A 26,912-nucleotide genomic window follows, 5' to 3' on the forward strand; every position below is an offset into this window, starting at 1 on the left:
AGGCCGGCCGTGGAATGTTGTGTGGTTGGTTGCCCCGGCAACCAAGGCCTGCTAGGTGGCCGCCTTCGCGGAGCACAGAGCCCGCTGCCACACTGCCCTCCATCAGAACATCAGAAACCCCCAGGGCCCCCTTGGCTGGTGCAAAACTCCATCCGTGGAAAGAAAGCCCAGGGTGAATGCCGGCACAATGGCAGTGCCCTGGGAGGAATATTTCCGACTGGCCTTGCAAGAGAAACTGCCTGCGTGAGTGTCTTGGGATGGCAGGGAGGGCTGGAAGGAGGGCAGAAGCGGGCGGGATGACCCGTGCCTTCCTCTCGCCCACCGTGGCGTCTGGCTTCCTTGGGCAACTCCTGCTGGGGTATTACTGTCCCCACTTCACAGAGGAAGAAACTGAGGCTCAGAGGAAACCGGTCTCTGGGCTAGTTAGGGCAGAGCTGGGTTAACAGCCTCTGCTCCGGATCCCCACCCCTGGCTGCCATCCGGAGGCTGCGATTAGATCCTTTGCACTGAGATGGGAATCCCTGCAAAGCTCTGCGCTTTCAAGGAGGACTAGAGGAAGCTTGTCGGGTGCCTGCTTTGTGCTCAGCAGTGACCGAGGGGCCCAAGCTCAGTGTCGGTCTGGACCGGACCGGTGCCGGGAAGGCCCTCCCGCTCATTCTGTTGGAGCCTCCCTTCTGCTCTCTACACAGCACCGTGGAGGGCTGTGTGCAGCACTGCGCCCTCGCGCCCCCCCCCCCCCCCCCCCGCCCCAGAGCATGCCTTCAGATCCCAGCCTCCTTCTGGAGCCCTCCCAGGGACGTCTGAGGGAGGCCGAACAGCCTTCCCAACGCAGCTTGGCCGCAGCAAGGAGCTGGTCTCCCCTGCGCCCCATCCAGACCTCCACCAGCACCCGCCTTCCGGCTCTGAGTTCATCCTTCTCTCCTTTCCCCCCCACCCCCAATCGCGGCAGCAGCTCTGCTCTCACGCTGTAGCCCGAACCTACCCTCCTCACCTCTCCCCTACAACCACCTGACCAGCATCACACTATCTCTGTGTTATCCCGGAACCCCGTCACCGGTCTCCCGGCGGCTGCCCTGCCTCTCTTACGGCCCTTGCCCCCCACCAGCAGCCTCCAGCTCTTCCACAAACCAAGATCCTTCTCTCAGGGCCTTCGCACTGGCTGTTCCCTGCAGGTGTCCACATGCTCACTCCCCCTTGCCCTTCGCGTCTCTGCCCAGACGACCTCAGAGTCTCCTCTGAGAGACTTTTTCATCTCCCTATTGAAAGATTTCCTTTTGGGGCGCTTAGATGGCTCAGTCAGTTAAGCCTCCTACTCTTGGTTTTCGCTCAGGTTCGTGATATGGAGCCCCGTGTCAGGCTCTGCGCTGATAGCTTGGAGCCTACTTAGGATTCTCCCTCTCTCTCTACCCGTCCCCAATTCGTATGCACGCTCTCTCTCTCTCAAAATAAGTAAATAAACTTAAAAAAAAAAAAATTCTTCCTCCCTCCCGCTGCCCCTCCACTTGTGTGCACACTTTCTCTCTTTCAAAAAAAAAAAGGTGGGGGGCACCTGGGTGGCTCAGGTGCTTAAGCGACTGCCTTCGGCTCAGGTCATGATCTCACGGTTTGTGGGTTCGGGCCCCGCGTCAGGCTCTCTGCTGTCAGCTCGGAGCCCGCTTCTGATCCTCTGTCTCCCTCTCTCTCTCTGCCCCTCCCCTGCTCATTTTCTCTCCCTGTCTCTCTATCTCAAAAATTAACACATAATAAAAATAAAATAAAGATAAGTAAATAATAAATTTTTAAAAAGGAAAAGATTTCCTTTTGTCTGCTTAATTTTTCCTCTGAGCACCTACCTCGGCCTAGCCTTATTCATTGTTAGGTTTGTTTTCTGTGTGCTCCGCCCCCCCAGCAGCCTGGTGGCTTCTGGAAGGTGGGGATTTTGTCTGCCTTGTGCACACCTGCACCCCTCAGTGCCTGCAAAGATGCCTGGCACAGAGTAGGTGCTCGGTACAATTTATTGAACGAATTCAATAAATTCAGCAGCTAGCGTGGGGCTAATGGGGGTATTTCAGGCACTAGTGGGGCGGGGGGTTGGGGGCCCCACCTTCTGCCTCCTTCATCCCTGCCTCCTCCTGGAGCTCCTCCAGGAAGATCCCGGAGCAAAGTGTGGACCACTTCCCGCCAGTGCTGCGTCTCCTGGAGAAGAGGCAGGAGCTGGCAGACGCGGACCGAGGCCTGCGGGCCCAGAGGGAGGTGAGCCTCCACTGCAGTCCCTGAGACGTCTTGGGACCCCAAACCAAAAAAAACCACAAGTGTCCAGGTGGGGAAGCACTGAGAAGACGCTGCGGGAGCCCAGAGGAAGCCTCTATCTCCACGAAGGGGTGGTCAAGGAGGGCTTCCTGGAGGAAGTAATGTCTTGGGGATTGGGAAAGGGCAAGCGAGTCGGCTTAGCCAGTAAAGGAGGGTGGGGTGAGGAAGGAGAAGCGGGCAGAGGGAACAGCACATACAAAACTGGAAGGCAAGGACAAAACACAGGTGGATGAACGTCTGGAAGGCAGAGTGTCAGAGGAAGCGGGTGAGATGAGGCCAGAAGGATGCTCAGGGAAGCTGGCTGCGGGAGGGCATTTGGGCTTCATCGGGGGTGGTGGGAGCCATGGGCGGGTTTGAGCAGGGGTGTGCGGACAAGCTCAGGAGCAACAGATAAGTAGGATCCTGAAAGTACTGGATAACTTGGACCCCCAAACACACAGACACCCACTCCTCACCTCCCCCAGGTGTTCCAGACCACGAGAGCAGCGCTGAAAGAGCGCTGGGAACAGTTGGAACAGAAGGAGCAGGAGCTAAAGGGGTCCTTTGTCCGCTTTGACAAGTTCCTGCAGGTAGGTGGAGACTGCTGGGGGGAGGCAGGTCAGCGGGTCAGGGAGTCTCTATCCTGCAGGGGCAGCCTTGCTCGGGAATTTTAAAAGTGTGCTGACTAATACAAGAGGTTGTAGAGTAGGAAATACACACGCACCGCCTGTCATATTCGAGTTTTCAAAAAGCGTGGGGGAGAGGAGAGGGACCAAAATCAGAGCTACTGCTCACTCTGCCCACGGGCCACCTGTCTGCTACCACGGCTGGGCGCGCCAAGTGTTGGGGCGGTGGAAGCAGCGAGCCCCGCGGGCTCCCGGGTCCCGAGGGCGGTCGCCTCCGCTCTGTCCGCCTCCCCAGGACACCGAGGCCCGGCGCAACCGCGCCCTGCGGAGGGCGGCCCAGGAGCGGCTCCAGGCGGACCGCCGGGAGGCGGAGGCCCTACGGCTTCGGGCCCAGTTCGAGGAGCTGCAGCGGGAGCGCGCGCGGCTGCGGTGCCGGCTGGAGCGCCTGGAGCCCTGCGCGCGCCTGCTGGGGCGAGTGCTGGAGCAGCTGCCGGAGGTGAGTACCCTGCGGAGGCTTCGGGGCTCGGCGCCCCCATGCAGCCTGGCTACCAGGTCGGGTGGCCTCTGGAAAGGTTTTGGGTGTGCACTACTGGAGCGCTGACTGTATGTCAGGAATCACCACTTATTGAGCACTGACTGTATGCCAGGGACAAGGTTTGCTCTGAATTCTCCCCAACGCCCGGTGATGTAAGTCCTGTTCTTGTCAACCGCATGGGGGAAACCCGGGTCCCTCCCCCCCATTTTTACAAACGGGGAAACTGAGGCTCAGAATGATAACTCTCACTCAGGGACACACAGGAGAAGGAGGGGGTGTGCCCAGGCACTCAATAGATACCGGTTGAACAATACATGAACACTACATGAATACTAATCACAGGCAGTGAAGTTGGCTAGGCTTTATGCTGGAGTGGGGAGGGGCGAGAGCAGTCCTCGTTTCTGGGGTAGGGGCCGTGAGATACCCTCATTTTGCACGTGGGCTAACCGAGGAGGCGCCGGAGGGCCGGATGGCGGGGGGAGGGGAGGGGGCTGCGGGCCGGCTGAGTCCCCATCTTGACCGCACCCTAGTTCCAAGAGGTCCCCGAGCTGGTGGCGCGCTTCGACGGCCTGGTCGATATGCAGGCGGCGCTGAGGCTCACGGAGCGCCAGCGGCTGGCCGAGCTGGAGGAGGCGCGCGCTCAGCTGCAGCGGCTGCGGGACGCGGGGCAGAGCGAGCTGCTCGGGCAGGGCCAGCAGCGAGTGCAGCTGCTGGAGCGCCTGGAGGCCGCGAGGGAGCGCACGCTGCGCTGGGTACGGCCGGGAGGGAGGAGGTGGGCGCCCGGGACCCCAGCCTCCCACCTCCGGAGAGGAGTGCCACGAGTGCTAAGAGCAGAAGGCAGTGGTTACCCCAGAGGGGAGCCCACGAGTGCTAAGACCAGAAGGCAATGGTTACCCCAGAGGGGTGCAGCGCTAACGGGCGGATTCCAGCATCTGAACGCGCTTCCGGACACAGGAGGCCAGTCCTAGCCCAACCTGACGCCCAATTCCTGCACTCCTCTCCCGGAGGCGCCCGGGCGCACCAGACTGGAGGGAAAGGAGGGGGCTCCCCCCACCCTCCTCAGCAGGCCCAAACCTTGATCGGGGAAGGGGGCGGGGTGTTCTGCAGGAATCCAAGTGGATTCAGATCCAGAACACGGGGGCGGAGAAGACCCTTCTCCTGGGACGCGCTAGGATAGCAGCGCTCAACCTGTTCCAGCTAGTGTGCCGGCACAAGACGCACCTGCCTGCCCTGGACATCGAGGACACTGAGGGGCAGCTGGAGCAGGTGAGCTCCCTCCTTACGTGCCCTCCAACCCCCAGATTCAGAGCTTCACAGTGCCTGAAGTCTCCGGGTTCAGTATGACCCTCTGTGATCAGGAAACACACTTCCAGCCCCCCCCCCCTCCTCTGTGGCCACCTGGGAACCCTGCCTAGGCGGCTGGGTTGGTCTTGGCTCTGCGGGGCATCTGCTCTGTGGCCAGAAGCAAGCCGCCATGCCCCTCTCTGGGTCCCAGGCCTCTCACTTGCGCCCAAGGGCCGAGGTGTGTGACGATATTGTACTTTAGGCCAAGAGTCTGTCTTTCGTCCCAGGGTCAGACAGCATTAACAAGTGTGACATCAATAAGAAACCAGGTTGAGACTCACCCTTGCTCCTGGCAGGGACAGGCCTCTGCTTCCCCAGGGAGAGGGAGGGCGGGGCCGTGCCCTCGTCTTTCTGCACAAGGGCACCACCAATGGCACTGTGGCCCAAGTCGTTCAGGTTTGCAAGGTTGCAGAATATGTGACGCGGTTTACAGAGGGAGGGGGTTTCGGACCCCTCTGTTGTTCCTAATGGGGACCCAGAGCATGGTTCCTTTAAGCGGAAGAAACACAAAAGGAGGCACCCCAGCCCCTGCCACTCCTGTCCTGCGCCCAGCACCCTCGACCCCAACCAAACGCCAGGAACCGGGGCCCCGGGAGCCTACCTTTGTTCCACACCCGGAGAGGGATGGATGTCTCCAGTTCTCCCAAGTGTGGCCCAGCACCCTGCGGTGCACGACTCCAGGAGGGACAGAGGCTCAGTTAGGACGTAGCAGGCAAATGCCCGTCCCTTTTCAACCAACCCCGATTCTACCAAAGAGAAAGGCTCACTGTGGGGCGACTCTACCTTTAACCCCTGTAGTGCTCTCTGGTCTCTGGGCCCGAGCCTCACACCCCGTGGAGGCGACAGCGGCCAACCAGAATGCAGAGACTGGGTTTTGCGTTCATTGTAGCATTTTCCCAGTTGTCCTCCACTTACAAGGGGTAACCTAACTCTCTCCTATTTTTGTTAGAAACATAGTTTCCCTCTCTGTGACAAACGCTAAGGGAGAACCCAATGATAAGTTCCTTCAAGCTCTAGCTCTTGGCAGTGGACCCATGGGCGTTCATGAAGTTCGTATCAATAAATAAGTTTAATTAGGACAAAATCTGGGAGTGTTCGGAGAGGAGAGCAGACCAGACACAGGTGAATATGCCCGATCTGTTTAAATAGGGGGAAACGAATCGTTGCAAATAAAAGTACTTTTAATTGTAACGCAAGTGATAGTCAGCTAGGAAACTATGAGGGTACCTGCCGACAACCACAAACCATTTGGGGGGTCGGGACGGAGACCCAAAGAACCGAGAACAGCTTAGGGCAGGTTTGCCGGCTGCTGGTAACCAGCATGTTGCTGGCTTTTAATAGGGGTCTCCACCCCTAAACCCTGCGTTGCAGCATCCTGGGGTGGAGGGTGGGGACGGGACCCTCGGGGACTGGGATGGGACTCTGGCTGTGCTGGGGACCCCCAGGTGAAGCTGTTCATTCTGGACCTCTCTGCCATGCTGGCCAGTCTTGGGCAGGCCAAGCCCACACCTGCCTGCTAGCCCTGACCCAGGTAAGCAGGGGGACAGGGGGGCCCCCTGGAAAGGAAGTGCACACTTCCTGCGGGGTATGTGCTGAGTGGCTCTCACCAGAAAGATGGGACGGCCGTGCCCCTGGGGCTGCCGTGGGAAGTGCATGAGAGGTATACAGCAAGAACTAAATAAATGTGGGCTAGCTGGGGGGCACCAGTCCCTCATCCACCACATGGCCTGGCACCGGGTCCTGCCTCCCAGGACAGTCACGGCATTAAACAAGCTGATGTCTGTCAGGTGTTTGGAACGAAGCCTGGTGCAAATTCTGGCAAATTCTAGGCGGGTGTTTGGTGAGTAAAACAGCGTCGGCAAGAGAGCCACACAGCAAACACCCGTTCGCGGGGCGCCTGCTCACGAAGGCTCTCTTGTGGACGGGCACAGGTTGAGAACCCAGCTGCCGGAGGCTGCCTTGACCGTCCCAGGACCCCAAGGCTTGGAGGGCAGAGGCCAGGACAGCTTCTGACCTCTGCGGTGCGGTGGGGAGGTGTTAACCCTTTCACAGCCGGAGGGGGGAACAGCTGAGCCCTCTGCCCCCACCCCACTTCCCCTCCCCTCCCCCAGCCCATGCCCTCGCAGCTCTTCAGGCCCGTCCCTTCCAGCTCCTTGGGCCGACTGCGCTCCTGCTCCACAGGGGGTGCTTGATAAAGGTTTATTACATTAAAAATACATCACCGGGCCTTAGGCACTCAGGGCTCGGACCCGTGTGGCCGCCACCTCCAGGCTCAGGAACCACCCAGAACGCGGGGAAGCGGCAGCGGCGGGGTCGCCAACTCGGGCTCTGGCCGTCCCGACCTCGCTGGCAAACCCCCGTGCACCCTCAAAGACCGTTTAAATGTCTCGTCTTGGGCAGAGGCTGCTGGCGCTCCGTCGCCGCACGACACTCCTCACGGATGACGGCGCCCGCGGGGAGCTCCGCCAGCGCCCGGCACGGGCCAGGCGCGCGGTGTACGACAGGGGACGTCTGCCAATGTCCGCGCTTGGGCCCGGCGAGGGGCCGGGGGGCCGGGCCACCTTCCTTACATGCTCTTCCTCACCTTGCCCTTCTTGGAGCGCGCGCCCCGGCCGAAGGCGCCCTGCTGCAGCTCCTGGGCGCGGCGCCGGTTGCGGGCGGAGAGCTGCTTGAGGCCCCCACGCTGCAGGAAGCGCAACTTCTGGGCTCGGCGCCGCTGCTTCAGAATCTGCTGCTTGGTCTTGAGCTCTGAGCGCACGCGGCCCGCAGGGCCAGCTGGGGTGCGGGGCTGGGACGCGCCTGCCAGGACAGGGATCCAAGGAGCTCAGCCTCCGGGATGGCTCCCGGCTCCTCCCCTTCCGGGGGCCTCCAGACCGCCCCTCGGGGGGGCCCCACTCCCGTGCTGTGCTCACTGCTGTGGCCCCAGGGTCTGGCACGTTGTAGGTGCTCAATAAAGCTTACACAGTCTGCTGCTGTGGTCAATTGCACGGAACCGCAAGCCAACCCTGCCAGGGTTCAAATCCCAGCTGGGACCTCTTGGACCTCGGGCAAGTCACTTAACTTCTCTGAGCCTCAGTTCCCCACTCTAAATGACAGATAATAGCACCTGCCTACTGGGTCCCAACGAGGAGCAGACGAGTTACTATGTGGACAGTGCTCAGAACAAGGCCTAGCCCAGAGGAAGAGCCTCCTGAGGTTAATTATCACGATTACAGATCATCCAACAAAGATTTCTTGAGCATGTGCTCTATGGCAGGCACTGGGGACCCAGCACTGGTGGACAAAGACTCCAATCCTTGTCTCCCTGGATTGCATGCCTTAGGCTTGTTAGCTTAACCTTCCTTTGGTAGCAGAGCAGTCACAGAAGGCCAGAGAGGGGAAGGGACTTGCCCAAGGTCACACAGCAAAGTGGCAGCAGCCCAGGTCAATGGCCTCACCCGGGCTGCTTTCCCAGGTCTCCAGAAGGGCACTTAGCCCCTGCCTCCTGGCTCCCCACGAAGCTCTGGGTCCCCCTCCTCTACCATGTTCCCTCTCCCTGCCTGGCTCCTCCCTTCCCACAAGAGTGACCTTTTCAGGGCTCCCACACAGATGATCATTAAGGCGGCCCCAGATGTCTCCACTGGGGCCGGGGCGCCTGACAGGGGCCCGTCACCTCCTATGGGGACAAAGCTTGGAGGGAGAACAGCTGCTCCTTCCCAAGGCCCCCAGGCCATCCTCCCCTCCCCACAAGCCGCCCGCCCGCAAGCCCAGAACAGCGGTCTGCTCCATCCCAGGTGGGCAGGGGCTGGGCAGCGAGGGTTGAGAGAGCCCAGCGGAGGCAGGGCCACATCACAGAGGCGCAGGGCGATGGAGACACAGACAGAGGCACGGAGAGGGAAGAGACATAGAGACACAGGGAGGGGGAGAGACCAACGCTGGGAGATGTGTGTGTAGAGAGAGGAACAGAAACAATGAGGGAGACAGAACGAGACAGAGAGGACAGAGAACAACCGAGAGATGCAAAGAAAGCAGACAGAGAAAGAATGAAGAGAGACAGGAGCAGGGACAGGGATCTAGAGTCACAGACGGAAAGACAGAAACTGAGACCCAGAGAGAAGACGCTTCTGAGAAAACCACAGACAGACGGAGAGGGACGGACAGGGGAGGCCCAGCCCAGGAGGAGGAGTGCCGACAGAGAGGGAGCACAGCCTCCAGGAGGCCCGGAGTGAGGATGGGGACGAGTCTAGCAGCTGGGACATGGAACAGGGCCCGGATGCAGAGGCACCCAAGAGGCAGTGACCAGCCCTGCGGGGTTGCGGGGAGGCCTTGGATGGGAGCACCCAGGCCGGGTCGCTGCCCTCGCCTAGAAGACGTTGTATCTTCTCGCCCCCAGGTCACATGTGGTGTGCCCAGCATAGAGGCCATTCCCCCAGAGCAAGGGGGAGCCCTCTGACAGCAAGCTCACTCCCAGAGGTGGGGGCAGCACGGGGGCCATCGCCCCTCAGGCCGTGGCAGGGGTCCTGAGTGCTGCCACCAGGTGGCCTTTCTGCCCCACGGGGCCGACCCGGCCCTGGCGTGCAGGGCAGCTGACCACGCTGTGCCTGGGGAGCGCAGGCCCTGCCGACACAGCCCGTTCAAATCCCACTGCAGCCTGGCGCCGGCCCAAGGGCTCAGGCCCCGATCAAAGAGAATCAAATGCCCAGATGATCCAATGGGCCACTTGCCACTCTGTTCTGAGGACTGTCCTACCTTGGCCTCTGCCCCGTTTCCCCCCTCTTCGCTCTGGGCCTCGCTGCTGGGATGCCCCTTCGTCCTCTGAGTCACGATCATCGACTTTCTGCTTCTGTTTCCACTTCCGGTAGCTGGGAAACGGTGTTAAGGAGGCTGCGTGCTGGACCCTGGTGCCCTAGACACCTACGTAGCAGGTCCTGCCCGGCTGGCAGACACAGGTCCCACCTCTGGGGGGCGGGGGCAGCAGGAGCCGCTTGGCCCCACCCCCTGGGCCCCACCCCCGACCCAGCTCCCACCTCCAGGGGACGCTCGATAGAAGCCGCTTGGCCCCACCCCCCGGCCCCACCCCCTGGATACAGGTCCCGTTTGTAGGAGCTGCTGATGTAGTGGCCACTCTCCGTCTTGATCTTCTTCTTGTCTTCCTGGCCTGACTGTCCCACAAAGCGCTTCTTCTTACGGTCCCTGCGGGAGAGGGACTTGGGAGGGCTGCCATGGAGGGAGGGGGCCGGGGCGGCCCGCTTGCCCTCGGCGCCTGTTTCCACCCCAGCCCTCTCACTGCGTGGCTGAGAGGACTCAAGGGAGGCAGCGTGCCTGTGCCTAGCACGCAGCAAGTGCTCAGTAAAGGCCTGTTCCCTGCCCCTCCTCGTCTCTTCCTGGCAGCCCAGGTGTGGGGTCACCGGGAACTGGGGGGCCTGGAACAGTGTTAGGGGCCCCTCTGGGAGGGTTCCCAATCCTACTCTGCCACCTCCTGGCTCTGCGACCCTGGGTGGGGTCCTATCACTCCTCTGGAACCAGAGTCCAAACGGGAGAAATGGGTCACGAGCTCTGTCTAGAAAGACGAGCTGGCAAAAAGGACAGATGGGTCAAGATGGATCATACCCTGTTGTGTATGATGAAATTCAGGGGGCGGGGGGTGGGGGTGGTGTCACTGTCCTCGCTGTGTGTGATCACGTGGGACAACACGGGGGGGGTCACCATCTAGGCTGTGCACAAATGGGGGGGGGATTTCCTGCTCTAGAGGATCAAACAGGAGTCAGGATGGGCAGGGGGCCACGTGCCTGTTGCGTGGGACCACGCGGCAGACGGGGGCACAGAGGACGCTCGCTCGCTCGCTTACCACTTGAGCTGCTGCCGGCCCCTGGTCAGGTTCTGGGCTTCATCCCCCATCAGGTCCAGGACAGCACCAGCCACCTGCTGCTCGAATGCCCCCGCAGCCCCACTGATGCTCAGGCTGCAGGGGGCGGGGGGGGGGGGGGGAACAGGTCACAGGGTCAACGGCGAGCCCATCAGGCCCGACCTGCCGCACCCCAGGACCAGCCAGCCACTGACCCCCGCTCGCTGTCAAAATCCTTGGGCCGGTAGTGGATATAGAACTCCCGGTCCCGGTGCCGGGCCTCCTCCCTCCGCCTCTTGGCTCCCCGCTCAGGTCCCGGCTGCTGCCGCTTCCGGCCTATGACCTCTGTGAAGACATCCTGGCGGACAGAGGCCCCGGTCACACCGGCAGCCCCCGGGGAGCCCAGCTGGCCTGTCCACCCTCCAGTCCAGCCGGAGTCGAGACCAGGGGCTAAAAGTTTGGTATTGCCAGTTCCGCCCTCAGTTTCCTCGTCCGCGTTCCGGCACCGCCTCAGCACCGGCAGAAAACACCGGGTAGGGGAGAGGGGGGCTGTGGTGCCAAGAGGGGCAAGACCCACCTTCCAGCCCCAGGCTGGTCCCTCAGACTGCGTGACCAAGGCAAGGCCCTGCCCCTCTCTGGGCCTGGCCTGGTTCTACACAGTATGGACTAGTCCCAGGGTTTTCACCTGTAGTTTCTGGCTGCTGAGCCCTCTGTCCAAATCAAATAGAAGAGGGACATCCTGGTGGACGAGCAGATCCAGGACCTCGCCCACCAGGTGGACAGGCTGTCCGTGTCCCCCCGGCCTGCCTTCCGGCACGAAGGTCCCACGTCTGAAGCTGCCTGCGTCATGCCCCACTGCTCACAAGAGTCCCCTCTGCCCCTTTCCTCCTGCCCCGGGCCTCAGGCTGAGACGGTCACAGGGACGATGACAATGATACGGCCAGCACTAGGGACCCTTGGGTGCTGCCGTGAATCTGCCCTGCGGGCCCAAGACCAGGGACCGTTGTCAACTGGCTGCTGTGCCCTGGTCCACGAGGTTCTGAAAATGAGCTTCCCTGAAATGCACTTGGTGGCAAAGGCCGAGCTGAGCCACCAAGAGGCTGCCTGTCACCTCGGCGTGGGGGCCGCACGTCACGTCCTGTTGCAGGACCTCCGATGCCTCTGGCAGCAGTGACCCCCCAGACCTCCATGGGGTGTTAGGTCTACACAGGGCACCCACCCTGAAGATCCTGGATCCTGAGACACCTCCGGCACCGGGCTTTTGGGCGAGGCACAGGGACCACTCGGCGACGGGGAGGCTGAGGCTCCGAGTTACCGATTTGCACGTGTCAGGGGTGGGACCCGGCATCCACCCGCAGCGACTGCTCAGAGCCCTGAGAACAGCCCCACCTCTGCCCCTACCCCCCAGGCCCAGAATCTAGGGTCCCCAGGGTAGGGCCCATACCTCCAAACTCTCTCCCGCTGCCTCTTCCTCCTCCTCAGGCCTCTCTTCCCGGGGTGCCGGGCAGCCTGGGCCTGGGCCAGCTGGGCCCTCCTGCTGCTCCTGCCGCCCCTGCCGCCCCTGCTGGAAGGTGGCGATGGCCTTGTGGTCCTTCTGCCGCTTGGCGCGCATCACCTGGCTGCTGAGGTCCCGGCTGGAGGCATTGATCTCAAAGATGGTCTGCGGACAGGACACAGGAGTCCTTCACCCACGGGCCGCCTCCTCCCTGGCCCTGCCCTCACAGGTCGGGGGGGGGGTCCCTATGGCATTTCTCTCCAAGTCCTTTCAACGAGGTGGTTATTCTCATTACCTGCGTTTCACCATTAGAAACGGGAGGCCCAGAGAGGGCAAGTAACCAACCCAAGGTCACACAGCTGAGACAAGCCAGGGTGGGATTTTAAGCCCAGTTCACGTGGCCCTGACACCAGTGCTCGTAACCATGATACTCTCCAGCTCTCCTTCCCCGATACTGGCTGCCTGGCTTGCCCACTCCCAGGAAGGTCTCTCTGCGTTTCCACGCGTGCCCCGCACAGGCACCAGGTGGGGTGCTCAGGGGGCGTCAAGAGGGGATGAGAGGCTACTGAAAGCCAGCTCCGGGCCTCTGACACGTCACTCCCCTCTGTGAGCCTCAGTCTACCCCTCTGGAAGTGGCAGGAGATGGCTACCACATGGTGAACCTACTGCAGACCAGCCGGGATGGTTCTAGAACGGGAGGCGCCTCTAGAGATACCGATGAACCAGAGCTGAGAACAAAGAACCTGCAAACCCCGAAGGAAAGCCCTGCCGGGGTCCCGCTGGGGGCGGGGGGCTCGGCCAGAGTCCCGGCTCCATGGCGGCCGCCGCGTGACCCCAGGCCGCAGAGGGCCTCACCCCGCCCCCCGTGTGCTCTCACCCCTTTACTCACCGCCCGCGAGCGGTAGCGCTTGATGGTGTCCACCATCCTCAGCCGCTGCAGCTCCTCCTCCTCGAAGCGCGAGCCTGGTGGGCGTGGGGAGGAGATGTGAGGCCAGGGGCAGGCTCAGCGGGGCCCACCCACTGCCCCCCGTCCCGTGCCCCAAGCAGGGACTCACTGAAGAGCGGGTGGAGGCCCAGCCCCGTGACATCCAGCTCCTTGGCCCTCTTGATGGACTCGGGCGAGGGCGCGGGCCGGGAGCGCACGTACTGCTGCTGGGCGTTGTCGGCCACCCGGCCCAGGCCCCGCAGCTCCAGCGACGCTGACAGGGCGCTCCGGAGGCCGCCCTCCTCGTCGTCCACCACGCTCTGCGGCACCCGGCCCAGCACCCCGTCCCCACCGGCCGCACCTGCCAGCAAACACGCAGAGCCCGTCCGGCCCGGCCCCGGCCTGCGGCTGGCCCTCCCCTCACCGGCCCCAGAATCACGAAATGAGCCGCAGGTACGGAGCAGCTCCCACCGCCAGCCGCGCGGATGTGCTCAACCGGGCGCCCATGGTTACGGCCCCGGGGCCGCCGCCTGTGTTTACGAATATAGTTGTACTGGAACTCGGCCCCATTGATCCGTTTTCTCACTGCCTCTGGCTAACTTGTGCTCCAAGGGCAGGGTTGAGCAGGTGCCACGGACCGTATGACCTGCAAAGCCCGAGCTGTTGGCTACTGGCCTTCTGCCGACTCGCCCACAAGACCACCGAATCACCACGACACTCCCTTACAGAGGAGGAAACTGAGGCTCAGCAGGGGTCGGGAGTCTTGCCCAGCAGCTCTTCAGCCCCCACGCTGAGTCAGAAGCCTGCCGGCCGGCCGGCCTTCCTTCCTCTGCACGAAGTCGGCCCCGGGCCAGGCCACCCACCCTGGCTGGCGCTCAGGCAGACGCAGGATGGTCTCCACTGAAAGCCAACCACTCTGTGGGTGACATTTGCTGGGACGCTGCTGTGGGGGCTCCTTCCCTCTCCCTGCCCCTCCCACCCCCGCCGCCCGGTGCTGATCCGGGTCTGCCACAGGCTCCAGAATGGCATTTGGGTGCCGGGCCCAGGGGCTCGGCCGCAGGAGCTCCTGACGCTCCAAGGCACAGAAGCGGCGCACGGTGGGTGCCCGGTGAGCACGTGCAGGGCCGTATGCCGTGTCCAGGCCCCGAGCACAGGGTCCGTTTACACCGGGCCTCCCGCCTCCCTGCTCGGTAACAAGGAACGCGGGGTGCGTGGCTTGGCCTCACAAGTTCTCTGACGAACGCACGAGAACGTGTGCGTTGAGGGCTCGACGGGTGGCAGGCCCATAGGTGGAGGCTGCCATGACCGCCGTTTCCTGCCCTACGTGATCCCACCCCACAGAGAGCGAAGGAAAGTTCTGTGAGCTCGGCCTAAACCCGAGTCTCCCTCTACCTGCCTGAGACTGCCCCAGAAACTCAGTTAAGTGCAGGGTCTCAAACATATACCTCCAGCAGCTGGGCACACAAGAGAAGTGGGGGGTGAAGGCTGCAGTGACCCGGGGGCGGGGGGGGGGGGGGAGAGGAGGGGGGCATCTATCCAGGCGTGTGGCCTAGCACTGCCTGTACAGCAACCCCAGGAAAAGGCAGACTCAGCACAGCCAGACCTGACTGTTTTCCAGAAGACATCAGAAACCTGGACTTTTATGTGAAATCCTGAATTTAAAATACGGGGATCTCGCCCCGGGGCCAAATCGAGCCCTACCTCCTCCCCAAGCCAGGACAGCGTCACCCCGGACTGCACCAGCAACCCACAGGGGACCCACAGGAACTCCTATCCCGGTGCCCCGGCCTCTGCTCACCTGAGGGCCCTTCATGGGGGTGGGCAAGGGTGAGGGCACGGCCGAGGAACAGGTGCAGGTCCAGCAGATAGGGGACCTCGTCTGGAGCCACCAAAGAGTAGGCTGTGCCACTTCGGCCCGCCCGGGCCACGCGGCCTGTGGGAAGAAAAGGTCAAGTTGACGCAAAGACAAGGGACTCCACGGCCCAGCATGAGTCCCACTGGCCCCACTCTAAAGCAGCAAGCCAGGCCAAGGCCGCACCTCACCGAGCCGCTGTCCCCAACTACAAAAGGAGAAGGGGCACCAACGGTCACCGGGGTTCCCTGCACGAGCGCACGAGCCAACGCCGCGCTCTGGGAAGTCGGCAGAAACAAAGATAAGGCACCTCGCTTGTTGTCAGTATCAGAAGTGTGCAGTGTCCCCACTTTGGGAGATCTTCCCCCAAGACCTGACAGAGAACTGGCTAAATGAACGAGCTGGAAACCCCAGGGTGGGACTTATACAGGCGAGGAAAGGGGCCAGCACACTGTGGCCGGTGACCAAAGCCGGACCCCTATTTGTATAAATAAAGTTTCACAGGCACACAGCCACACTCCTTCATTTACGTATTTTCAAGGGCTGCTTTCACGCTACAATGGCAGAGATCACTGAGACTATAAGCCCCCAGAGCCTCAAATCTTTACTTTCTGGTCCTTTACAAACACAACTTGCCCACCCGTCATAGAATGATGCTTAATGATGAGCGAAAAACACGCACGACGTACACTGATGGAAGAAACAGGTTACGGGAAGGAATATCCGGCGACTCTCGCTCTGTGTTAAGCGAACCCTAGGGTGACCCTACTTTGGGCTTGTTTCTGTCTCTCGTAAAAACAAAGTGTCTCCATATTCAGGAGGTTCATTTGGGGTGGTCTGACTCACACTTGGTCACAGAGCACAGGAGAAAGTCCCCTTGGGGGTTCTGTGGACCCCACAAGGAAACTGCAAGCCACCCCTCCCCAGAGCCATGGGAACCAGGGCACCACAAGCAGCAACCAAAGGGAGACCAGGCCCCCTGACCCGCAGCAGGGGACCCAGATGGCACCTCCCACACACCCCGACTGGAGGTGGAGGCGGTTCTCCCGGGGCCCACCACGGGTGGCCACCGTTTACTCATTCAACGACGTTGAATACACGGAACCTGCCGGCCAGATTCTTCTCTCACGGACGCATGGTTACCTTACCGGCATTTACAAATGCAACACGCACGTTCGTGAGTGAAGAGGAGACAAAGAAAGCAGAATGGTGGTGGCCAGGGCTGGGGGAGGGAGGATGGGGAGCTCGTGTTTCATGGGAAGAGAACTTCAGTTTGGAAAGAAGGAAAGGTTCTGGACGTGGCTGGTGGTGATGGGTGCACAGCCACATGAACGTACTCACTGCCCCTGAACTCACCCCTAAAAACGGTAACTGTGTGTTATGTACGCTTTACCGCTGTTTTTAAAAAGACAGCAGTGACGAGGGACACAGCAAAGTGACAGCCATGTCACCAGGGAGGCAAGAAGGGATGGCGGTGAAGAAGGGGTTCCAGCCCCAGCTGCCCCACTTTGCTACCTGTATGACCCCCGGCCAGTTATTAACCTCCCTGGCCTCAGCTTCCTCATCTGTGAAACGGAGCCGATGCCACTGACACCCGCTACGTAGGGCTGTCACAAAGACAAAAAGAGCGAGTAAAACATTGGCACCTGGCCCCGCAGGAGCGCTGGGGGACCTTCGAGTGGCCATCACATCACTAACGAGAGGCACGTGACTCACTGCCTTCCATTGCTCTGTTTCATCTTGTAGTTTTCCTGCTATGCGTGTGCCTTACTTTTATCACCGGAGATTAAAGAGTACTTGGCCCGGGAGGGCTGAGAGGAAGGGGGGCCCCATGCGCGGACTCGACAAAGTCAGGAGCCCCTGTCCACCGTGGGTGAACAGGAGGCAGAGGGGTCCGCGGGTATTTAAATCGTACGAAGGTTTAAAGGAGAGGAGCTGACCAGACAAAGTGACAGAGTTGCAGGGAGGGGGCTGTGAGGAGGAGGGGCTCAGGGGACGTGTCATCGGGCACCATGACAGCAAAGGGAGGCAGCGAGCCTAGGACGGGGAGTCAAAGTGGGAGGATCGGCGCTCAGAGCCGTGGGAATCGTGCCCGCGCCGTGCCCGGAGATGCGAACGCATGGGCCCTTCCCCATGGGCCCTCGAGTTCTCCAGCTGTGGCTCCAAGCCCCGTGGTCGCGGCCCCCGCCCGGGGCCCAGATCCAGCTCCCGACTCCTCACCCACGCGGTGCAGGAAAAGCTTGCCCTTGGCAGGAAAGCTGTAGTTGATGACGTTGTCCAGCAGCGGGATGTCCAGGCCGCGGGCCGCCAGGTCCGTCACGATGAGGGTGGAGCACTTGCCGTGGGTGAACTTGGCGAGGTTGATCTTGCGGGCCGTCTGGTCCAGGGCGCTGTAGATGTGCGCGCAACTCACCCCCTGGGTCGTCAGCAGCTGCGCGGAGTGAAGACGAGAGGGAGGGAGAGCGGTAAGGAGGCTTGTGGGAGGCGGGAGGCGGGAGACGAGGCCAGGCCATGGCGGGGGTGCCACGGTGTGGTGGTAGGGCCAAGGGTTCTGGGGTCGGGTCCCTGTGGTCTGAGTCCCAGCTCTGGGAGTAGGTCCAGCCCGGTGTCTTCATCAGCACAAAGGGGACTTCACCCCACGTCTCTGCAGGGCTGTTTTGAGTACCGAAGCAGAGGACAGGTGCTGAGGTCTCCCCGAGAGAAGTACCGGCCCAGGACACAAACTCTGCCGCTAAGAAGCTGTGTGACCTTGGGCAAGTTACCTAACCTCTCTGTGCTTTCACTCTCCTTATCTGTAGGATAAGGAGACTAAGAGTTCCTTCTTTGTAGCCCTGCTGTGAAGATTACGTGAGCAAATATGCACACAGGGCTGAGCGCAGGGCCTGGAACGCAAGAAGGGCCGTGACAGTGTGAACTGCTCTTCAAAAACTACTACTTTGGTTTTACTCATCAGTGATTCCAGCAGCTGCACGGAGGAACCACCGTTAAAAGTGCGTCAGCCAAGTGAAACCCAGTGAGCTGCGTCCTCAGAACACAGACCCCAGGTGGGGCCAACCCGGGGTAGGTGGTGACGACTGGCAAGGGGCCCCAGCAGCCTCCGGGGCACGCGGACTGCCCCACGCCAAGGGTCACAGGTATATGTGTATGGAAAAACTCATTAGGCTGCTCCCGTAACGGGTGCCCGGGTGGCTCAGGTGGTTAAACATCCGACTTCGGCTCAGGTCATGATCTCATGCTCCGTGGGTTCGAGCCCCGCGTCGGGCCCTGTGCTGATGGCTCAGAGCCTGGAGCCTGCTTCGGATCCTGTGTCTCCCTCTGTCTTTGCCCCGCCCCTGCTTGCTCTCTGTCTCTTATCTCTCTCTCTCTCTCAAAAATAAACACTAAAAAAAAAAAAAAGCTGCTCTCGTGAGCTTAGGACGCCTTCCTTACACAGCTTCCAGCTTGCAGGGTACGTCTCCACTTTAAAACGTGAGATCTGGGGGACACTGAAAACCTACAAGAAACGGTAGGATTGTGGGGGACGTACTTCCAAATAACCTGGATGCGGGGGAGGATCAGAGAACTCAAGACCGGCTGCGAGCTGATACCCGAATACTTGGGAGTCAGTCACGCCATCTGCCGATGTTAGTGTGCGTTCAGAATTCTTCACGATAAAAAGTTAAAGAACAAAAGGGCTCCGGCCCTGGCCTGCGTCCAGCTCTGGTGCTGCCCTCTGGTGGCCGCACACGGAGCTGCAGCTCCGGGAGGGGGGGGCCTCGGAGGAGGCGCTGGCGGGGGGGGGGGGGGGGGGGGGGGGCCTGGGCAACCCCGTCCCTGCTCCCTCAGGGCCCCTCTCACCTCACTGAGGTACTCCGCGTGGTGCTTCGTGGCCACAAACACCACCGTCTGGTCCTGGGGCCGCACGACGGTGCGCAGCAGGTGGAGCAGCACGGCGGCCTTGGTGTCCTCGCGCACAAGGAAGAAGGAGGTCTGCGGGGAGAGGGGCGGCGGAGGGTGGGCTCCCGGGGCCTTGGCCGCGGGCCCAGGAAGGGGCACGGGCAGAGCCTCACCTTGAGCTGCTCGTTGAGTTTGGCATCCACGTCGAGCCGGATGAGCACTGGCTCCGTGAGGCCTGCGGTCGGTCGGCACAGGGAAGCGGGGGTGGGGGGAGGGAGTCACAAAGCCAAGACCCACCCCCCCCCCCACGCCGGGCCCCCACCCCCAGCGGCGGCCCGGCTCACTCACCGGCCCGGGCGAACTCCACCAGCAGCCTGGGCAGCGTGGCAGAGAACAGGACCGTCTGGTGGCCCCCGGGGAGGCGGCAGAGGATTTCCTGCAGCTGCTCGGCAAACCCCATCTCGAAGAGCCTGGGGGACAGAGGGCGGGGGTCGGGAGAGGGGCTTTGGTTCCCACGAGCCCCCGACCCGCGCCCCGGCCCCCACCGCATTCTGCCGCGGGGACTGGCGTGCGGCCCACGTGCTCGACTGGCTCTCCGGCTCCCCTTTTCTCCGCGTGACCTCCTCAGCCCCAGCAGCACCGACCTAAAAACTGTGTCTGTTCTCAGGAATGCGCAGGGTCACGCTGAAGCCAGTGCGGGCAGCCCCCGCCCCCGTCTCGTGTCCTCGGGTACCAACCCTCCCAGCACCTGCCCGCACAGGCCGCTGGGTCCCCAGCCCGTGGATGAGCCCGCCAAGGCCCACGGACCCTCAGATTCACCCAAATTCACGGGGCTGCTATGTGATCCCACCCCTATCTGCACTCCCAGCCGTGTGCTCCTTTCTAGTTCTCTGACACCGCCTGTTGGTTGTTTTGCTGTTGTCTTTGGTGCCCCTAAAAGGGAATACCGGAGGCAAACGCAAAATAAAAACCAGAAGGCCGTGTCGGCTCCGGTGCCGCCTCGGGTCTGTGGCCCACGTTTGGGAAAGCACTGCTCTGGGCAGGCCACGCAGGTCTCTCCCGGCAAAGTCCTTCCTCCCGGCCCCGGAGCCAGCCTTGACGCGGGTGCACGGCGGAGCACCCGCGGCCTCACCTGTCTGCCTCATCGAACACCACGTACTCCACGCTCTGCAGCTTCAGGTTCATCTCCACAGCCACGTGCACCAAGCGCCCGGGGGTGGCAATGATTCTGGAAGGGGGGGGGTGCGGGCTGGGTCACCCGGGGCCAGGGCCGCCGGCAGAGCCCTCCCCACACTCCCCAGCAGTCGGCCATCGGGGAAGGGGCCCCAGACCGCCATCCTCAACCCAAACTCACACGTCGGGATTTTCGTGCAGGGCTGCAAACTGGTCTTCTATCCTAGGGGGGAGAGGAGGCGCGAGCGAGACGGAACGGGTCACTTTAGTCCCTCTCCATAATCAGACACCCAGGCGAGGCCCACACCCCAACCCGAGGCTCAGACGCGGGGAAAGGCTATTGCTGTCGTACTAGGCAGAGGCACTGCCCTGACAAGACTTACAAGTTCAAACATACAGAAGGACTGATACCACAAAGAACTCCCACCGGGTTCCCGTCCTTGCCCTCAGACCCCTGGGTGCACAGCCCTAACTTGAGTCCTCCTCTGACACATCCTTGGGACCCCTGGGGGAGCCAGAATTTTGAGTGCGGCCTAGCACAGCCCAGGGAGGTGTTTCTGGTGATCACAAGCCCCCACTTCCCCAGGGTGCTCATCTGTGGGACAAGTGTGCTGACTGCACATACACACACGCGCACACGCACACACACACACACACACACACACACACACACACACACACCCGCCAGAAGGTGGTACCAGCACACTTTCTCAACTGGGGCGATTACAGACCTCCCTGATGTCTGGGCAACAGCTCACAAGTATGTGCACGTATTAAAACACATACAACCGAGCTACCCATTTAGTTGACCCTGCGCACTGGTGGCTCCCTCAGGAGCCCCGGATCCTCGGTCCAAGTTCTAGAACTTTGGTCGGAGTTGTGTGGGAAATTCCTGGTGTTTTACTGCACGTTTCCCTCCTTTGAGGAGTGTGCACGGACACTGTTCGTGAGCAACCCAGGCTCAGTCTGATACCCTGGAGACACGGGGTATGCTTTCATGGTGGTGACCGTGGCACGGGGCAAGGGCACACTTACTTGTCCCCGCCCAGGATCAGGGCGGTTCTGAGGCCTGTGAACTTGCCCAACTGGAGAGAGAGAGAGAGAGAGATGACTCAGCTCGCGCAGGCCTCCCTGACCGGCCCCAGCTCAGCCCCGCGGCCCCGGCCCCAACACACCTCCTTGGTGAACTTCATGGTCTGCAGGGCCAGCTCGCGGGTGGGCGAGAGGACGAGGGCACGGGCCCCAGTCTGGGCGCTGCGGGTCCTGAGCCGCTCAAACATGGGGATGAGGAAGCAGGCCGTCTTGCCGCTCCCCGTCCGGGCCATGGCCACCACGTCCTTGCCATCCAGGATCATCGGGATGGTCTGGAGAGGCATGAGCAGGGGGAGGGGAGGGTCAGCTCCACGCGATCCAGAGTGTCGAGTCCCCCGGGGTGTGGGCGAACTGGGGTTCTTGTTAAGTGGGAAGGGGCTTGTTGCCCAGTCCTGAGCCCATTCCTGCCAAGGCTTATTTGTACACTTGCAGGGACAGGCAGCTCACTACCCCCGCCTCTTTCCGTGGCTGAAACACCGTTCTTTAGGTCAAGCCAGACTCTACCTCCCTGTCTCATCCTCCTCCTCCTCCTTGGGACCCCAGAGAATCGTGGTCTACATCTTGGCTAAATGTCTGAGGACAACACCCACAAGCAGGGGGTGACAATGGGGTGCCTGTGAGTTGCCCGGGCGGGGGCTCAGTGGTAGGCAGCCAGGGGGAGGCTCAAATGGCAAAGAGGCCCGACTTTCTCCACCTGTGAAACGGACCAGCTGTGTGGGGCTTCAGCCAGACTAAGAGGGGATCATCGTGACAGCCGGGACAAGGGGTGGGTGTCAAGAGGCTGGACAGGAGGACCAAGTCGGTCGTCCCCTCCTCCCCAACTCCATTAACTTGCCCCATCTCGTACCTTCCTCTGGATGGGTGTTGGCACCTTGTAGCCCTTCTTCATGATGCCCTTGAACACTGGGTAGCTCAAGCCTGGGAAAGACACAGGGATGGTCAGGGGGAGGGGCGACCCTAGGGCCCGTTACAGAAAACTACACGGGACAAATGACTGTGTCATCAACAAATTAACAGCCAGAAGAAAAGAAAAGCGACAGAATAAAACTGAGAGAGACTCGGGAGATGCACCTGCTGACTGGGGGGGGGGGGGGGTGGGCATGAACCTCCTGGGGATTGCTTTGAACACACTTAGTGCCACCACACACCTGGGGTCTGAGAGTGGCGGGGGCTCACAGGGTGCTGGGGAGCTGTGCCTGTTCAGGCGTGGTAAGCTCCTGCGTCTCCTGGAGGCATGTGGGAATTATTCAGGGATACCAGAGCGGAGGTCTGCGATTCGCTTCAGAATCCTCCGGGAAGACGGGGACAGAGGACACAGGACTAACTGTTGAAACTGGCAATGGGTACCGGGAGCTCACTGTTTTCTAGTTTTTGATACGTTTGAAATTTTCTATAGATAAAAGAAAGGGGGGTAAGTTGCCAGGGCCCATGATGGGCACGGGCGTGGGTGCTGACAAACGAAGCACGTGGTCCCACGTGGGGGAGGTGGCCTTTAGAGACTGAATGGGACGGGCCTTGCGGCAATGGGACGGCAAAAGGAGGCCTGGGGACAGGGAAGTACCATGGTTGTAGCTGGTTTTTGGTCAATCCTTCATTTTTACAATTCAGGAAGGCAGAAAGTAGCCACGTGTAAATGTTTTTATTTGCTTTTTCTCTAATTATTGATGAAATTTAGCACAGTTTTAGTACATGAACCTGCTGTCTAAATTCCTTTTGCGAGCCGACTCTTCATTTCCTTCACCCAATTTTCTATCAGGGTATCTTTTTCTTATTGATTCGTAAAAGCTCTTCGTATATCAAGGATATCAACCCTGTATCTGTCCGAAAGGTTGCAAGTATATCCCTGAGACAGCATTTACTTTAACTCAGTTTACAGCGTTTTTTGGCATACATGTCTGATTGAAAACAAGTCAAATTGGACAATGTTCAGATCATACTTACAAAGGGCTTCTTTTTTTTATTTTTAATTTTTTTTTAATTTTTTTTTTCAACGTTTATTTATTTTTGGGACAGAGAGAGACAGAGCATGAATGGGGGAGGGGCAGAGAGAGAGGGAGACACAGAATCGGAAACAGGCTCCAGGCTCTGAGCCATCAGCCCAGAGCCCGACGCGGGGCTCGAACTCACAGACCGCGAGATCGTGACCTGGCTGAAGTCGGACGCTTAACCGACTGCGCCACCCAGGCGCCCCAGGGCTTCTTTTTTTTAGAATTACAAAAATATTCACCTTGACATTTAAATCTTTGTGCCGGGTGCTACTGATTTGTAAAGAGCAAGAAAGAGGGTTTAGCGTTATTTCCAGTGAGCCAGGTGTCCCAGTCCCACCCAGCTATTCCACCTTCCCTCCCTCTGCTCTGAAACACATTCTGTCATGCAGTAAATCCCCGAATGTCCTGGCCCGTTCTGTCGCCAGCACTGCTTTAACGGCTCTCTCGCTGGGCCAGGCCTCAGTGCACCAAACAGTTGCCACAGTGCTGGGCCCAGAGCAGACATCAGTCGCGGACCGCAGAGGGCATGACGAGCCCCTGCTCCTACTGCCCCACTGTCCCCGGATGCCTGGCGTGATCACCCACCCATGGACTGGAAGCCTCCGGATTTCTTCTTCTTCTTGTTCTGGGCTCGTACCATGTCCCGGGTGTCGGGCTCCACATCTGAGGTGCATTCCGAGGTGGGGAAGGTGGGCAGGGGTCTGCCAGGTCCCAGCTGGGAGGGAGGAACGGAGAGGCGGTGTCACTCCAGGCACAAACAGACCACGGGGGACAGGGAATGTCTTGCTGCGGACGTCCCCCCCACATTCAGGCCAATGTCGCCCCTGCCAGATCACGTGACTTCTCTACGAAAGGGCTCTCCTACAACCGGGCCAGGGCAGGGCAGGGGGTCAGAGAGTGGGCTGTGTAGACGGACTGCCTAGCTTTCAATCCCAACTGTCACTTACCAGTTGTGAGACCTCAGAACAGAGACTTTATCTCCCTGAGTCTGTGTTTCCCCATCTGGGAAACGTGGAAGACGGACCATGGCACACGCCTCCCTCGGTGTTGTAAAGACTAAATGGGTTAAGTAGAAAGCCTAGAACAGCACCCAACACATGCCTGGGGTGTCACCATCATTGTCATTCTGGCCTGTCATTCAAAGCCCGAATGAAAAACTCTAGGGGCGCCTGGGTGGCTCTGTCGGTTAAGCGTCCGACTTTGACTCAGGTCGTGATCTCGTGGCTCATGGGTTCGAGTTCTGTATCGGGCTCTGTGCTGACGGCTCAGAGCCTGGAGCTCAGATTCTGTGTCTCCCTCCCTCTGCCCCTCCCTTGTTCATGCTCTGTTTCTCTCTGTCTCAAAAATAAATAAAACATAAAAAAAAAAAACAAAACTCTAGAGGGTCAATCAAAGCATGCAGTGTGTGTGTGGTACTAGACTTTCCAAGCTGCCCTGTTCTGGTCCATCATTTGTCCCCACTCTGCTCTCTCTCTCCTGTTGGCCTTCTTCCCGCTTATCCAGAACCTTCTCACTTGTCCTGGCACAGCTATACCAAACCCAGACACCTCCTCTGGGGAGCCTTCTCAGACCACAGGACTGTCCCCCTGGCTCTCAGAAATAACATTTCTGGGGGCGCCTGGGTAGCTCAGTCGGTTAGGTGTCCGACTTCAGCTCAGGTCACGATCTCACGGTTCGTGACTTCGAGCCCCACATCGGGCTCTGTGCTGACAGCTCAGAGCCTGGAGCCTGGAGCCTGCTTCAGATTCTGTGTCTCCCTCTCTCTCTGCTCCTCCCCTGCTCATGCTCTATCTCTCTCTCCTTCAAAAATAAATAAAAAGCATTAAAACAATTTAAAAGAAATTAAAAAAACAACATTTCTGGAGCACTAATTCATGATAATGGTTAAAATTTCCATGGTGCTCCCTCTAAGCCAGGTGCTGCTCTGAGCATTCATATAAATTAGCTCACTTAATTCTCACAGCGACTCTGGGAAGTAGGTACTACTAGTCTGTCCATTTTAGAGAAGGAAACTGAGGCACGGAGCCATGAAGTGACCTGCCCAGGCTCACACGGTCAGCAGGGATTTGAACCCTGGCTTCAGAGTCTATGTTCTTTCCTCTGTGACCCTCTATCGTCTCTACAACTGTCTGGGCCAGAGCTGAGAGCTAAGAATGGATTTTACACATTTAAAAGGTTAAAAAAAAAAAAATCAAACAAAGCAGACAGTGCCCTTACGTGGCCCCATGAAGCCTAAAATATTTACCATCCGGTCCTGAATAGGAAAAGTTTGTCGGCCTGTGAAAACAAAGTGCTTGGAACACACTGGGGCCCCCGAAATGTTTACTGAATGAGCAGAATGCACGAACACTGTAATTTCACCCTCGCAACAGTCTTTGGGCAGCATATAATCATCTGCTTCCTATGCATGTGGAAACTTCTGCCCTCTACAGATGTGGCACAGAGCGGTTAAGCAATGTCTCTGAAGTTCCACAGCCAGTACAGGGTTGGGCCACATTTGAACACAGGGCGAAGCTCTTTGTCTGAACCAGATCCATGGGCTCTTCTTTGGCACCTGCGCTCTGTGCCCTCCTGTGCTTTAGTAATTTCTCCACATTTATAGAGCACCTACTGTGTGCCAAGCACTGGGTTCACTGGGGTGAGGCAACACATTAAGATCCTGTCTGGTCCCTGACCTGGAGGAGCATAGATCCCTCTCTTCATATAAACATGCACTCTTTCATCTACTTATCCAGACCCTGCTCTGTGTCAGACACCGTCTGGTCACACGGCTGTGGGAAATAATGGGCTTTAGCTCTTTCGCAATAGTGGTGCTCACACCCCCCCCCCCCCGTTTGCATACAGTTGGCACTCAGTAGCGGAAAACAGTACAAGCCCTGGAACCGGAGGTCTGAATCCCAACTCTCCCGCTCACAAGCTGCGAAGTCTTGGTCAAGCTCCTGAACCCCTTCAGGCCTCAGGGTCCGCCTCTGGAAAATGGGGAAGGCCGCACTTGGCTCAAGGGGCTGGGGTGCGGATTAAATAAATAAGGCATGTAAAGTTCTCAGCAAGGAGCCCGGCACATGGAGCCTGGCCAGCAAACGCATGTTTAATTTACTATTGGTTACCCAGGGCGGCGTCAATGCCTCAAACCACGCGGCCCAGCCTCCCCTTAATTTAACCTCACAAGAATCCGGCAAACTCTCCAAGTCGGAGTTTCGGCACCCGCACTTTTCATTGGACCAAAAGGAGCGAGGACCCGCCCCCTGGGCGAGAAGTAGCCAATGAGGCGCGCGCGACCAAAAGCCGGCCAGGAAGGCCCGCAGGCCCCGGACCCCGGAACCCAGAGACTCTGGGCCATCGGGAGCCGCGGCATGACGGGCACGGACGCACGTGCTCACTCCGGCGGCCCTGCCCCCGACCCCCGGCCAGCCGACCTCTCCCCACCCTCAGCTGTGACCACTTCCCCAGCTGGGGAAACCCAAGCGCGGGGCGATGCGGGGGGCTGGGGCTCGGGCTCCAAAGTGTGTCGCGGCCCCGCGCTCCTACCTTCTGGGCCCGGGCGTCATCTTCCGCCTGAATCTCAAACTCGCCGTCCTCTGAGTCGCTGCTGCGAGCCTGGGAGGCCGCGCCTCGGCGCTTCCGCAGCCCCTTCTTTTTCCTCCACTGGGCCATGGCAGCACGGGACCGAGGTCCGGCCGCCGGGCGCGTGCCGGCCGCCATGCGGGCCCCGGCGCAGGGAACCGGGGAAGGGGGCGGGGCCCGCGGGGACGTACCAACGGCGCGGCCGAAGAGGGGGCGCCGCGTCTACGTGGCCCCGCCTGCGCTGCCTCCCTTTTGCAGTCCCGGGAGGCTTGGGGCGCACACACAGACCCGCCCCTGACTGGCGTGAGAGGTCCCTCTCTAGGCTTTGGGGAACTCCGGGGGCGTCATAA

At 60.1% G+C, this 26,912-nt stretch overlaps 2 protein-coding genes across 5 annotated transcripts; one reads left to right on the forward strand and one right to left on the reverse strand.

Moving 5' to 3' along the window:
- Positions 1-42: 42 nt before the first annotated feature.
- On the forward strand, positions 43-7,740 carry CFAP73 (cilia and flagella associated protein 73). 4 transcript variants are annotated; one of them, XM_086681751.1, is made up of 7 exons: positions 63-243; positions 2,127-2,232; positions 2,754-2,858; positions 3,190-3,390; positions 3,960-4,181; positions 4,537-4,695; positions 6,219-7,740. In XM_086681751.1, exons 1-7 carry the CDS (start codon positions 188-190, stop codon positions 6,291-6,293), a joined length of 924 nt encoding a protein of 307 aa, XP_086537877.1. In that variant the 5' UTR covers positions 63-187; the 3' UTR covers positions 6,294-7,740. The 4 variants fall into 4 exon arrangements, with proteins under 4 accessions (XP_025789298.2, XP_086537876.1, XP_086537875.1 ...); XM_025933513.2 differs by lacking the exon at positions 6,219-7,740 and having other exon boundaries at positions 43-243; positions 2,118-2,232; positions 4,537-4,810; XM_086681750.1 differs by lacking the exon at positions 6,219-7,740 and having other exon boundaries at positions 43-243; positions 2,118-2,232; positions 4,627-4,810.
- Positions 6,959-26,740, reverse strand: DDX54 (DEAD-box helicase 54). Its single transcript, XM_086681748.1, has 20 exons — positions 26,527-26,740; positions 23,584-23,713; positions 21,858-21,928; positions 21,094-21,282; positions 20,954-21,003; positions 20,100-20,141; positions 19,878-19,973; positions 19,094-19,215; positions 18,919-18,980; positions 18,707-18,838; positions 17,090-17,300; positions 14,816-14,950; positions 13,148-13,378; positions 12,982-13,055; positions 12,042-12,257; positions 10,813-10,955; positions 10,601-10,714; positions 9,841-9,945; positions 9,502-9,614; positions 6,959-7,572 (listed from the first exon to the last, which is right to left on the reverse strand). Exons 1-20 carry the CDS (start codon positions 26,698-26,700, stop codon positions 7,340-7,342), a joined length of 2,643 nt encoding a protein of 880 aa, XP_086537874.1. The 5' UTR covers positions 26,701-26,740; the 3' UTR covers positions 6,959-7,339.
- Between the last annotated feature and the right edge of the window lie 172 nt (positions 26,741-26,912).

This window comes from Puma concolor, chromosome D3, assembly GCF_028749965.1.
Source record: "Puma concolor isolate L17-30 chromosome D3, mPumCon1.1.hap2, whole genome shotgun sequence".
Classification (NCBI taxonomy): Eukaryota; Metazoa; Chordata; class Mammalia; order Carnivora; family Felidae; genus Puma; species Puma concolor.